At 48.9% G+C, this 14998-nt stretch overlaps 1 protein-coding gene across 4 annotated transcripts in view; it reads right to left on the bottom strand.

The window, feature by feature from the left end:
- Positions 1-14998, bottom strand: part of dacha (dachshund a) — a 165203-nt gene that overhangs the window by 20006 nt on the left and 130199 nt on the right. For all 4 annotated transcript variants that reach the window (XR_010332183.1, XM_064349360.1, XM_064349362.1 and 1 more), the window contains 3 exons: positions 14520-14692; positions 12060-12192; positions 11536-11610 (listed from right to left, as the gene is read on the bottom strand). Coding sequence is in view for 3 of the 4 variants with exons in the window: in XM_064349360.1 (XP_064205430.1) it covers positions 11536-11610; positions 12060-12192; positions 14520-14692 (381 nt within the window). In the remaining variant the exon portion in view is untranslated. The remainder of the gene's footprint in view (positions 1-11535; positions 11611-12059; positions 12193-14519; positions 14693-14998) is intronic.

The following is a 14998-nucleotide window of genomic DNA, read 5'->3' on the forward strand; positions in this document are numbered from 1 at the left end:
CGCGTGCTGAGGAGAACGTCTGCTGAATATTCAAAGGAACCTAATTAGGGGGAGATTTAGCGCGGGCCCCAGCGATACCGTAGCGTAGCGGTAGCATAGTGGCACTAGAGTGTCCCTCTACTGGGGTTAAACACACAGCACTGGAACAGGATCATTACCATAATGACCATAATAAAGATGAAAGCAACAACAAATATATCTGTCACTATTTACATTTTTTGGGGTACGGCGCACCTTTTCGGTCTCGGTGTGTAGTTATCACAAAGCCCTGCAACTGTTTATCGCAGTATAAAGCCTTAAGCCTTAAGAGTGAGGGCCCCGATGTCACATGGGCCTTGCGACCTCCTCGCCCCACGCGGATCGCTCTCTCGCCATGGCCGCCCCAGAGCTTCCTCCCGACCCCCTTTCCGCCAACCCGCCACAAAACCTCGCCGCCGCCTACCAGGAGAATTCGGGCGCCTCACGGAAAAATCCCAGGCTTCCCTTGGGCTGGTCGCCGTAGCGGCTCCAACGCGGCGGCGTCTCCCATGAGCCTCCTCTGCACGTCAGCCCCCCCCGAGTCAGTCGCCCGCGGGTTTCAGACAGGGAGCGGGCCCCGCAGCCATCCAGCGGCAGCCCTGCCGACAGAGCCAGCGTCGCAGGAGGAGGGGGGGAGAGACGTGTCTCCTTCCTGCCAACAATCTATTTATCCCCAATAAGACAACAGGCACCCGGGGAGCCGTAAAGCTTGGGAACAAAATGTCTTCCTAGTATTTATAGTTCTCTCAGAAAAATAATAATATTAAAGAGGAGCAGGAGAGAGCCGAGATGTGGGAAGCTTGGGAGGCATCTGTGACAGGTGCTGCCCTAGTCTGTTTGAGACAGCAGCTCCATACAGCATTATTACAGACACACACACACACACGCATACTCTCACACACACTCATACACTCACACACATTCATACATACATACACACACACGCGCATACTCTCACACACACTCATACACTCACACGCACACTCACACACACTCATACACTCACACACATTCATACATACATACACACACACACGCATACTCTCACACACACTCATACACTCACACACACTCATACACTCACACACATTCATACATACATACACACACACACGCATACTCTCACACACACTCATACACTCACACGCACTCATACACACACTCACACACACATATAAACATTCATACACACATACGCACACTCATACACTCACACATATTGACATATGCATACACACATAAACACACTCATACACTCACACACACACACACACACACACACACATATATATAATCACAAACATTTATACACACATACACACACGCATACACACACATACACACACTCACACATGCACACACACTCCCACACTCATGCACACACATACAAACACTCACACATACACGCATACACACATGCACACACAAATGAGCACAGATGCGCACGCAGACACACACACTCACACACATCACACACAAATGAGCCCACACGCACACGCACGCACGCGCACACACACGCACACTCACTCGCTCACGCACACATACTTAGACATTCAGTTTAACCTAAGGACCGGTAGCCGTTAAAGGAGTCAGATTTAAAAGCCCAGGGTTCCGCAGCACAGTGAGACACAGACATAACTCTGAGCAGAACAGCCTGCCCTGAGGAGACAGGTACAGTGCAACTGTGGGCAGAACTATTTGCCCTGCGGTAATCTACACCTCAATAAAGAAAACATACAGCATGGCTATAGCCCCCGGCCACACTATTAATCTGCTTCAAACAGCCCTGAGAGCTGTGCATTAGCTCTGCGTTACACAAGCCCGGAATAGCACGGCTGGCTGCTACATTAAAACCAGGCTCAGAAACCCGCAGCAAACTTAACGAGCTTAAGCAAGTCGACAAATCGCAAACGGTCATTATTTCCAGAAGATGAAAGCGTGACAATAAAACGTAAAACAAAAAAAAAAGAGAGTTCATTTATTATATATTAACTTTTAACTGCCATACATTGAGCAGTTTAAATATTAAAACTGCTAAACCGTTAAAGAAGGAGGATTTAAAGGATTTAAAGCAGCAGTAAGTCCTGTCTGCAAGCGGGAGACAGGCCTGTAAAAACTGCAGGTAAGAACAGCACTGCAGGTAAGTCAGTGCAGAGTAAATCCACTGATCACACACTGCAGTATAAATCCACTGATCACACACTGCAGTGTAAATCCACTGATCACACACTGCAGTGTAAATCCACTGATCACACACTGCAGTGTAAATCCACTGATCACACACTGCAGTGTAAATACACTGATCACACACTGGAGTGTAAATACACTGATCACACGCTGCAGGTAAGTCAGTTCAGTGTAAATACACTGATCACAGACTGCAGGTAAGTCAGTTCAGTGTAAATACACTGATCACACGCTGCAGGTAAGTCAGTTCAGTGTAAATACACTGATCACACACTGCAGGTACATTACATTACATTACATTACAGGCATTTAGCAGACGCTCTTATCCAGAGCGACTTACACAACTTTTTTACATAGCACTTTACATTGTATCCATTTATACAGCTGGATATATACTGAAGCAATGCAGGTTAAGTACCTTGCTCAAGGGTACAACGGCAGTGTCCTTACCCGGGAATCGAACCTGCGACCTTTCGGTTACAGTTCCTTACCCACTGTGCCACACTCCGTCCAAGCAAGCAAGGTAAGTCAGTTCAGTGTAAATGCACTGATCACACGCTGCAGGTAAGTCAGTTCAGTGTAAATTCACTGATCACACGCTGCAGGTAAGTCAGTTCAGTGTAAATACACTGATCATATACCGCAGGTAAGTCAGTTCAGTGTTAATACACTGATCACACATTGCAGTGTAAATCTACTGATCACATACTGCAGTGTAAATACACTGATCACACACTGGAGTGTAAATACACTGATCACACGCTGCAGGTAAGTCAGTTCAGTGTAAATACACTGATCACAGACTGCAGGTAAGTCAGTTCAGTGTAAATACACTGATCACACGCTGCAGGTAAGTCAGTTCAGTGTAAATACACTGATCACACACTGCAGGTAAGTCAGTTCAGTGTAAATGCACTGATCACACGCTGCAGGTAAGTCAGTTCAGTGTAAATTCACTGATCACACGCTGCAGGTAAGTCAGTTCAGTGTAAATACACTGATCATATACTGCAGGTAAGTCAGTTCAGTGTAAATACACTGATCACACATTGCAGTGTAAATCTACTGATCACACACTGCAGTGTAAATACACTGATCACACACTGGAGTGTAAATACGCTGATCAAACGCTGCAAGTAAGTCAGTTCAGTATAAATACACTGATCACACGCTGCAGGTAAGTCAGTTCAGTGTAAATGCACTGATCACACACTGCAGGTAAGTCAGTTCAGTGTAAATACACTGACCATACACTGCAGGTAAGTCAGTGCAGTGTAAATACACTGATCACACACTGCAGTAACTGTCCCTGTACCAATGCAGTGCAGATGACCTGGAAAGGTAGGGGGACAGAGCCTGGACTCATTTGGACCTGGAGGTGTGACATAGAACTCAAAAGGAAACGTTAACAGTTAATTTCTTTACAGAAATTAACTATTCAATAAATAAATAAATAAATGAGGAGGAAGAGAGGCAACAAAGCATGTTTTTAATTAGAGCCAGTTTTAGCATGTTGCTTCGCCTGCTTAACACTGCATCCTTAGAAGCTGATGAATATTCCTCCATTAAATTAACTCTAATGAGGTTTTTTTTGCAAGTTAGCCTTTGAATAGTGATATATGGAATAATAAGTATATTTACTGGGTCAAAATGTACCTACATAACCTGCTGAGGTGGGGAGTATGAAGCAGTGTACAGAGTCAGCGACTGTGCGAGTGAGGCTGTGTGGATGAGACAGTGTGAGTGAGACAGTGTGTTTGAGGCAGTGTTGGTGAGATAGTGTGCGTGAGACACAGTGAGTGAGACAGTGTGGGTGAGACAGTGTTGGTGAGACACAGTGAGTGAGGCAGTGTTGGTTGTGTGTGAGATAGTGTAGGTGAAACAGTGTGAGTGAAACAGTGTTGGTGACACAGTGTGGGTTAGACAGTGCTTCTGAGACAGTGTTGGTGAGACAGTGTGAGTGAGACAGTGTTGGTGAACGGGAGTGTTAGGTGTTAGGTGTTAGAACAGTGTTAGTTTAAGAATGGGAGAATATCTGATATGGTTGCTTCACCACAGTGTCTGTTATGCAAATGCTCAGTGCACCATGGGTGGCACTGTAGCATAATGCTTAGGGGGAACTGGGGTTGCAACTCCAAAGTTGCAGGTTCGATTCCCAGGCGAGGAACTGATGTTGTGTTTTTGAGCAAGGTACTTGACCTGAATTGCCACACATTGAGTAAATATCCAGCTGTATAAATGGATTGTGTGTGAAATGAATGCAGGCTATTTAAGTGGCTGAGGATAAGCATGTGATAAATGTCAAAAACATAATGTAAATTATGTTCCAAATTTCAGGTCTCCATAAATATAACAAAAACAACAGTTATAGCACCGGCCGGAGCCCAAATAAAGGGCATATTGATTGCATGGAATACTCCAATAGCTTCCTACAAACACGCCAAGTCTCATGAGTATCTGATAAAGCACAGCATTTATATAGCCATGGCAGAGGAAACGAATGAAACTAAATGAATAATAAACATCTGACAATGGGGTCTCTGCCCCCGTAATAATCGTAATGGCAGTCAGAGTTGTTATTGCGAATTTAAAGAGACAGGTAATTGTGTCTGAAATTCACATTCTTGCTCCAGCACTTTCGTCATTGGTTTTAGTCCAGACTCATTACTTTAGAAGCCTTTATATCTGGCGCTCCACGTCGGGCTCTGAGGAGAAGGGGACAGCGCGTTTCTGTCTTTAGCGCACAGTCTGACTATCAGGCTGTGCCAGCGGGAGAGCGCCGGGCAGCGCTAACTCAAACAAGCAGGTGCATCAGACCGCGCGCTCGGAGGACACTGCCGTCTGCGGACCGGCGAGCGCGGACCGACGGCGCTCTCCGCATTCCGGGCGCCCGATCCGCGGGGCGCGGGCAGTCTGCTGGCACGGCTGCTTTTGGAGCGGGACTCGGTGGGCGTGTCGGCCCGCTCGGGGGAGGGGGGGGGGTGTAGAGGAGCATGACAGACTGGCACCGCCGGTGTGCCAGCTCCCCTGTCCTTGCCAGGATGCCACACGGGCCTGGGGTGTGGCCTCGGGCCAGGGGCATGAGGGCGGGGTACAGAATCCCGTCCGAACCAGTGTCTCTTACTGGCACACCTGTCTACTCCACCCCCCCAAAAGGGAAGAGAGGCCTAATTCATCAGCCGCCCGTACCGTCCTGGCTCCAGCCAAGAGAAGGAATGACTTTCCTCCAAAAATGACCTTGTCCTGAATTTCCACCAACTCCAGGCTTCTTTGTTATTTTCCTCCACTCTCCATTCTACTGATGCTACTTCTGGAGCGTGTTCGACGCTACGGAAACGCTAAGCCAATGCCGGTTTCTCTCTTTAAAGAAGGGAAGCTTCGAATTGGACCGGCGCAAGCTGCCAAAACGCCCGGGCTGGGTTCTGGGGACGGTATACTGCCTCGGGGCAGGGCTGAGATCTCCAGTTTAATTAAAGCATCACAAACTCGCTTAGAACAGCAATCAGTTTAATGATCAAAAAGGGCTTTCAAAGCCGTGCGGATTTGTCCCGTTTGCACATTGGAGAGCGCCTTTCACATAAACAAACAAGCCTTGATTCAGGCAAAAGAGGACCCGAGCCCTTTAAAAAGGAGCGTTCGCATTTATTTATTTATCTTCTGTACGGGCTAAGAATAACTGCATCCGTCGCCAAAAAGTTAAGAAGCTATCAGTTCTGAAACCTATCCAAGCCCTTGCAGTTAAAGAACAGATTCCTGGCGAAGAATGAGAGGGGAGAAAAAAAAAGGAAGAAAGGAAAACAAACTGCTATCTTCCCTTTTTTCGGAAATGGGCCTTTGCGTTTGTTTGCTCTCGCTTATCTCAAAGGCTGAACAATACAGCACATTTCTATCAGAAATCATTACAGACCATTTCAAATCATTTCCGTGCGGCTAATTTCATAATGGCAGAAGGAAGCATTGATTGTAACCAGATGCCTTGTATCAGCTTCGTGGAAAACTGGCTGAACCGTTTTGAGGCGAGAGCCGCGCGGTTTTTGCGTCGTTCCGCGAGCGCCACACATCTTATCTCCATCCGCGCACTCGTTTCGCCTTGTTAGCTTGGCTCTGCGCTGTAACCTCGGTTTGGAAAGCAACTTTGGGTTCACGTAATTAGTTTGGGTTTGCACGATAATGCTGGCTCTCTCTCATGCCTGCACTAGCTTCTCTGCTGGGGTCAAGCATGTTCCGCAGCTGTCCCATTTGACTCTACACTAAAACCATGAGAGATCCCAATATCGTAAAACATGAAAAATTCACCTTTAACCAGGATGTCTTGGCTTTGTACTCTTAAACCTATCAGAGATTGTAAATGGTACCAACAAGCCATGATTCTACTGGAGGTTTCTGCTAAAATGGCACGCCCTCACGGCCACTAAGAGGCACAGGCAGCTCGTTTTCGTCAGTGGAGCGGAGCGGGAGGAGGTCAGCGTGGCTCCAGTGTGAAGGCTTCTGTTTACATTAGAGGCCTGCCTCTATTTATCCACAACAGCTGCCGTGTCACTTCCTGTGTGCTGACATGGCTGGTCATACATCTGCGTTTCTGCACTGCACAGGTCAGATGAGAGCCGTAGAGACAGGCTGCTGTTGGTCACCCAACCGCATGAAACCACCTTGCCGCTAGGCGGTGGGGAGCATGCTACGGTAGCAGCACAATACAGAAAGGTACTACACCATACAGACCACTACATCACACTGCTGCTCTAACCACTACACCAAACCGCTGCTCTAACCACTACACCACACTGCTGCTCTAACCACTACACCACACTGCTGCTCTAACCACTACACCACACTGCTGCTCTGACCACTACACCACACTGCTGCTCTGACCACTACACTACACTGCTGCTCAAACCACTACACCAAACTGCTGCTCTAACAACTGCCCCAAACCGCTGTTCTGACCACTAAACCACACTGCTGCTCTGACCACTACACCACACTGCTGCTCTAACCACTACACCAAACCCCTGCTCTAACCACTACACCACACTGCTGCTCTGACCACTACACCGCATTACTGGTCTAACTGCTCTATTAAACTGCTGCAGTAACCATGGATCATGTGTGATCTAGACTGAGACCAAGCGCAGCAGCAAGATTAAAGGGGCAGAAGGCCGCGTGGGGAGGGGGTACAGGATGGGAGGGTGGAGGGGGCGGAGGGGGTTGGGGAGGGTGGAGAGGGTGGAGGAAGGGGAGTCCTCGCCCCGTGGCTACACACGGCTCACTTACTGACCGGCTGGCTGTGATTTATAGACTGAGAAAGTTGGGTTCATTCAACGGACTCCCGCACAAAAGGTGCCGCGTGCCACCGGCAAGCCATTCATCACACTGTAGCGACGTGTCACACTGTTTATCATACAGACCCAGCCTTCCGTGCGCTCCCAGACCCGTCCCCATAAACAAACAGCGCAAACGCATTATTAAAAGACCCCACCTCTGGGCCTCTGTCCCGCTCAGGTTAACCGCCTGATTCGGTGGATTTTATTGCAGAGGTATCGAACCGTTTTTTTTGTTTTTTTTTGGTCAGAAACGGCTTTGTGCCGGAGCGCAGGAGGGGTGTTTTTTTTTGGGGGGGGGTGGGACGGTGCCTGTTTCTCCGCAGGTCAGAGGAGAGAGGGGACGGGATCGCTCGGCGCCGCAGCCAATCGAGCGACGGTAATGCGGAGCGCGGCGCAGCTCGGCCCCCGGGTCAGCCGACCCGCGGCGTTAAGCGCGGAGAACTTGGCGGCGGTTTTAGGGAACGCGCTCGCTCGTGTGCGGAAGACTTAGCGCCGCTTCCCCGTGCTCGCTGTCCGCGCACCTGACGGTGCGTCAGGGGACGGGAGGGAAACTGGGTCACTAAACGCCGCGAAGACTTCGGCGGGATCGCTATAGAGAGACCGTCTGCTTCCGAGGGGGAAAGCATTCCTTCTATTCGCTGTACGCTGTGTTCGTAAGTGAGCACGTCTGGGTATGTGCACATCTGTGTGTGCTTGCGTGTTGCCGTGTGTTTGCGTGTGTGTGTCTGTGTATGCGTGAATATGTGTTTTGTTACGTATACATGTTTGTGCATTGTGTGTAGTGTGTGCATGTGTAGTGCAGGCATAGCATGCATGTGTGCTTGTGTGCGTATATATGTGTGTGTGTGTGTGTGTGTGTCTGTGTATGCGTGAATATGTGTTTTGTTACGTATACATGTTTGTGCATTGTGTGTAGTGTGTGCGTGTGTAGTGCAGGCATAGCATGTGTGTGTGTGTCAGTCTGCTCACGCCCTTCTCTCTGTCACTGACCTACATCCACAGCCCTTCCTGCCCTTTCAGAAATCACAGCCTCACTCCGCCCAGCAGCATCGGCCATCGCAGGAGGGATGATTTCACACACATTAATAAAACATGCTCACAGGCCAGGTGCACATTGAGTCGCTTTAAAAGGGCCTGGAGGCATCTGGGCCGACTCATCCCAAATGTGTGTGCTGTGCATTACCCGTCTGCTGGCATCCCGCATAGACACGCATAGACACACACAGACACACACACACACACACACACACATCCATACACATAAACACACACACACACATACACACACGCACACACACACACACATACACACGCACACACACACACATACACACATACGTACATGCACATTCACACATACACACACACTCATACACACACATAGACACTACCACACAAAAATATACACTTACACAAACACACTACATACACTCACACAAACTACACACATCGTCACACACAAAAAATTACAGTCAGAGACATATTACGTACATGCGCACGAACACATACACACACAAAAGCTCACTCTCTCACACACACACACACACACACATGCTCTCTAACACACAAGCACACACAAACCCTCTCTCTCTCTCTCTCTCTCTCTCTATCTCCCTCTCTCTCTCTCTCTCATACACAAACACACACAAGCTCTCGCACACACACATAAGCTCACACACGCGCACACACACACACACAAGCTCTCTAACACACAAGCACACAGAAACTCTCTCTCTCTATCTCCCTCTCTCTCTCTCTCATACACACACACGCACAAGCTCTCACACACACACATAAGCTCACACGCGCGCACACACAGACGCTCCTAGTCATCAGCTGCTGGAAGCGCTCGGTGCCTCATTCTGCACGTCATAAATAAGCGTTTCATAGATGTTCAATTAAGTCACTAATTGAGTGATTAATTAAGATGGACCGTCCGTGACGCTCAAGGAGACGAAGAGGAAGCTCTAATGAGACTATCAGAGATGTGGATTACCATAACCAGCTCTTTGTCCTCATCTACTGCAGTCAGTACCACAGGGAAGGAGCTGGGCTGAACTGGAACAGACAGGACTGCACTGGACTGGGCTGAACTGGATTAGACAAGACAAGACACGACCAAACTAGACTGGACTACACTGAACTAGTCTGCCCTGCTTTGACTGGTCTGGACCGGTATCTTGAGCACAATTTGAGCTATTTAACTCAGGGGTGTCCAATCTTATCCGGTGTGTGTGCAGATTTTTGTTTTAACTCAGAACTAAATGACCTGATTCTACTTGCCCAGGTCTTGACTGAACAGCATGGTTAGCTGAATGAGGTGTCGTAGTGCTGGGCTAAGACAAAAACCTGCCCACACACTGGCCCTGATTTAACTTGACCCAATTAAGGAAGGTCTACTAAGCAAAATGAATAAAGACCATAACTCACAAACTATAATGTGCATACACATGCATGCATGCACACACAAGATCATGCACACACATGCAGTATCCACACAGACACAAACACAATGTGCATCCTGTACCCCCAGTCGGGCTAACAGTGATGATATGCTCCCTAATAACAGGATCTTGTGGCAGAGAGAAGTGAGTAGAATCAGGTCTGCTGATAAACACAGATTCAGATTGACGTTCCAGCAATGAGACACTTGTTTTTGCTACCGTGACGACCACAATGGTCACGCAGTGAGCTGACTGAGATCCAGCCTTGATTGGCCAGCCTCATGACGCCATGTGTGACGCCCACTCCACCTTCAGCACAGCCTGGGGGTGACATCATAGATGACATCACCTGCTACAGGCATGCACACAGGCTAACGCAAGCAGCTAAATGCAATCTGTGCACATTCAGCTAACTAGCATTCCCCACTGTACCCTATAAAAACCTCAAATACAGAGCTTTCACACATCCCATTCACACATTCCACCTCATCAACTTCACACGTATCACTTAGGTGTGAAAGGTGAATATATAGTTTCACACATTTTCCGCCACATACACACGCATGCGTGCACACGCAAGGCCCTTTTAAAGCATCACGGATGGTCCATCTTAATTAATGTTCCATCAAGATGCAGTAGGTCACATGACATGTAAACACAAAAACCGTATCATTCCTATGAACCAAAAACCAATATAAAAAGAATATAGGAATGTCAGCTAAATCATGCTCTGAGGTTTTTTACATCTCGAACAATGCTAAATGCTGTACAAACAGAGAGTTTATCTATTTGCATTAAATTTGTTTATTTTTTTATCTTCAAAAGATCATCAGAATATACACACGTGCCAGACCTCTCCATTCTAAATCATCCTGATCCCAGGCCCCTCCCCCCCCCCATATGTCTGCACCTGCCAATCACATCTGCTATCTGTTCTACAGCCCCCACGGTGGTGGAATGAGCTTCTCGTGGTGGTCAGGACAACACAGACCCTACTCATCTTCTGGCACAGACTGAAGGGCCACTGCTTCAGACTGCACCATGGCTCCCCTGATCCCTGGCCCCCTTTAGCAATAGACTTTCTTTAGCTCTCTTTCCTTGTTTCCTTTTATAGGTGTAATATTATAGATATACCAGTGCAAGATTAGTAGTAGTACTGTTATAGACGTTTAGCTGTGTAGTGGTTTTACCTTTTGTTTACAAAACTAATTATTGGTTATTTTACACATTTTATTTATAAACGGGTATTCTGTGCCTTCTTGGTGATGTCACACTTTGGTATTCCTGAAAGTCACGCTTGTGCTCTCCACTCATGTAAGTTTCTCTAGAATGGAGCATCTGTTATTTTAAAAAAGCTGTATTTGCAAAGCTTCAAGAAATTACCCAGGTAGCAACAGGAGTGTGTTCTGTGGGCGTTATTTTTTTTGAACAGCCTCTGGTTGGTCAGTCTCAGAATTGACTCTTCACCTGCTTAAGATCAAGCACCCCTACACACACACACACACACAAAAGCCCACACACACACGCGAGCACACACGCACTAGCAAACGCGCACGCACACACACCTTTCTCTTTCAGAATTTTCTTCATGCTGAGTCCAGCCTCTCGATCCCCCAGGTCTCCATCAGAGGGGTTTATCACTGTGGAAACAGACAGGACAAACAGTCACACACGCACACACACACACACACACACACACACACACACTCAGAGGCTCATGTGAGCACACACACTGTAACGGTGAGTGCGGAGAGAGACACATGAGAGAGAAGAGCGAGAGAGAGAGAGAGAGAGAGAGAGGGGAGAGAAAGAGAGAGAATGAGAGAGGGGGGAGAGAGGGAATGAGAGAGGGGAGAGAGAGAGAGTGAGAGAGAGAGGAAAGAGAGAGGGGGAGAGAGGAGTGAGAGGGGAGAGAGAGAGAGAGAGAGAGAGGAGGGGGAGGAGAGAGAGAGAAAGAGAGAGGGGGGAGAGAGGGAGTGAGAGAGGGGAGGAGAGAGAGAGAGAGAGGGGGAGTGAGAGAGAGAGAAAGAGAGAGGGGGAGAGAGAGAGTGAGAGAGAGGGAGTGAGACAGATGAAGAGAGCTTCTCACTGAGGCGGTCGGGGGTGTGTTGATGGTGGGCGGGGGAGCTGGAGGCACTGCTGCTGGGGTGTGAAGATGGGGACCCTGGCCGGGGAGGCTCCTCCAGGGAGGGGGACGGAGAGGGGCTGTCCTGGATGCACTCCTCTCAGGAGAAAAACACGGTTTGCACACTGAGCATTACTGCACTACTGGGCACAAAACCCCTCTGCCCCGCACGATAGCTCAATGCATCACATACAGTGCTGTGCACTGTATAACTGTCACACACAATCAGCGTGAGAGGCAACAGTGTAGTGCTGCAGCTAAAGCGCTTGGTCTCAAAGGTTGCAGGTTCAAATCCCAGCTGCGGCACATGCCTTTGCACTCCTGAGCACGCTCATTTCTCAACAAAACATAATCAATAATCATAATAATAACATCAAAGTAGCAACAAAAAACAACAACAATAATGCAAATAATGAAAATAATATTAATAATACTAAGAAGAATAATAACAACAACAACAACAATAATAATAATAATAATAATAATAATAAACCTTGCTGCAAACACACTGAATTACGATGGCACATTATCACAGCTGTGAGGCACCACACTACATCACAATCACGCTTTGTCACCATTACACGGCATCGCAATGCATCACACTCGCAGGATATCGCTAATTTTGTCGTGGATGCATCACAGTCGCAGCATATCACAACTGCACGCGCGTCACGGTGCAATTACACTTTGCCACCATTACGCCCGCTCACAATCACACTGTGTCATAACCGCACTGAGCAGATACTGCAACACTGTGCAACAATCGCAATACATCATACTGCATCACAACAATTTATAACGTCGCGTCGCAGTCACACTGTATCACTTGTCAGCACACGGACGTGAACACAGAGATAGCGGGACTCAGAGCAGGCATGACATGTATCGTAATACACTGATTTAACACCAGGGAACGATTGGCCTGGGAGACCCAGCGCCCTTCAGCTTTATCCAGTCAAAGAGTGGGCTGACGCTGGGACAGACGGGGAAAAATCGAAAGAGCTACAGTAGACAGACAGGTACAGAGCAGACAGACAGAGGAGCAGACAGAAGACACAGCAGACAGACAGAGTACAGCAGACCAACAGAGTACAGGCAGGCAGACAGACAGACAGACAGAAAGAGCTACAGTCAGACAGAGGTACAGACAGACAGACAGAAGTACAGGTAGGCAGGCAGACAGACAGAAAGAGCTACAGTCAGACAGACAGAGGTACAGACAGACAGACAGAAGTACAGGCAGGCAGGCAGACAGACAGAAAGAGCTACAGTCAGACAGACAGAGGTACAGACAGACAGACAGAAGTACAGGCAGGCAGACAGACAGACAGAAAGAGCTACAGCCAGACAGAAAGAGCTACAGTCAGACAGAAAGCGCAATAGTCAGACAGGCAGAGGTACAGACAGACAGACAGAGGTACAGACAAACAGACAGACAGCTTTGTGCTGATTTCCGCTCTGATATCTTTGTAGGGTAAGGCAGGCTGGGCAAGCTTGAGCACACACACTCCTGTGGGCCATCTGTACACCGCGTGTCACTGTACAAACAGAGCGGATCCAGACAGCGCCCGCTCCCACACACACACACACACACACACACGCATGCCTGCTTAAACCCCTCCCTCCTGCTCTAAGAATACACCTGTCACACACAATCAGACGTGTGGGGATCACATGCAGGTAAACAGCGCTGGGGGGAGTAATGACAGACAGAAAGAGAGAGAGAGGGGCCGCAGGGGGTGGACTGGCCGCAGGGGGTAGACTGGCCAGGTCTGACAGAGCGAGGGTTCTGCCCCTGGCACACAAACACTCACCCACCCCGCCCCTGTCAGACACGCCCCATGTCCACCTGCTACCCCCCATCCCTGTATGTAAGAATTTCCCACAATGCACTGCTCCTGATCCTCCCCTGTGTAGCGGGGTGGGTTGGGAAACAGAAGAGTCTAAAACATGGCTACATACCGTATGAATATCCTAATACACAGGCATATCCCCCACGAATAATGCCCCCCCCCCCCACACACACACACACACACACATATATATACAGCACACCACCAGTACTACAAATCCACACCCACACACACATACTGTATACCCCAAGCAGCCAGCAGTACACACAACAGATCCACACACATGCATTCTATGGTCATTTACCCGCTCAGTAATGTAGCAACACGCGCAGTGCTCCGTCTAACACACCAGCTTCTGCGTTTTAACGAGCCTTCCTCACCGAGCAGGAGTGTGTGCACTGACAAGCCTTCAGCCTCAGACAATAGGCAGCGTGCGCACTGGCCTACAGAGGCGTGTCATAGACGGGAGGCCCGCGGCGAACAGCGGCGGTACGCGCGGACAGACGGACGGACGGGCGGGCGAGCGAGCGGACAGCGAGCCGCGCGGGAGAGCCGCGGACGCCGCGCTTACCTTGATGACGGAGGCTCCGGCGCGGGACAGGGGGCTGTGCATCTGAGCGGCAGCGGCCATGTTCGCAATCGTGTTCAGGTGGTTCATCTGGTTCATCGCCATGGCAACCGATGCGGGAGGCAGGCTGACGGGAAGGAGGGGGTGTGGCATCATCATGAACGGCAGGTCGAGTCCTGCGCGAGGGAGAGAGAGAGAGAGAGAGAGAGAGAGAGAGAGAGGGGCCGCTCGTCACCGTGGCAACAGCAACAGCCCCAGGAAGCTGACACGTGTCCAGACTCAGGTGATCATTAACCAGTCATCGCAACTGAGATGTGTGGCGCTACGCAGAGAAACATGCTTCATGTCTGAGGAGAACTGAGAATTATTCATCTGCTCTGGAACAGTGAGAGAGGAAGTGGTCAGCAGGATATGACAGTCTCTCCCTTCGATAGTGTGGGACTGTAAGTACAGCCTTACAGAGAGGTGTCTCAGCATGTAAA

Source organism: Anguilla rostrata, chromosome 9, assembly GCF_018555375.3.
Source record: "Anguilla rostrata isolate EN2019 chromosome 9, ASM1855537v3, whole genome shotgun sequence".
In the NCBI taxonomy this organism is placed as follows: Eukaryota; Metazoa; Chordata; class Actinopteri; order Anguilliformes; family Anguillidae; genus Anguilla; species Anguilla rostrata.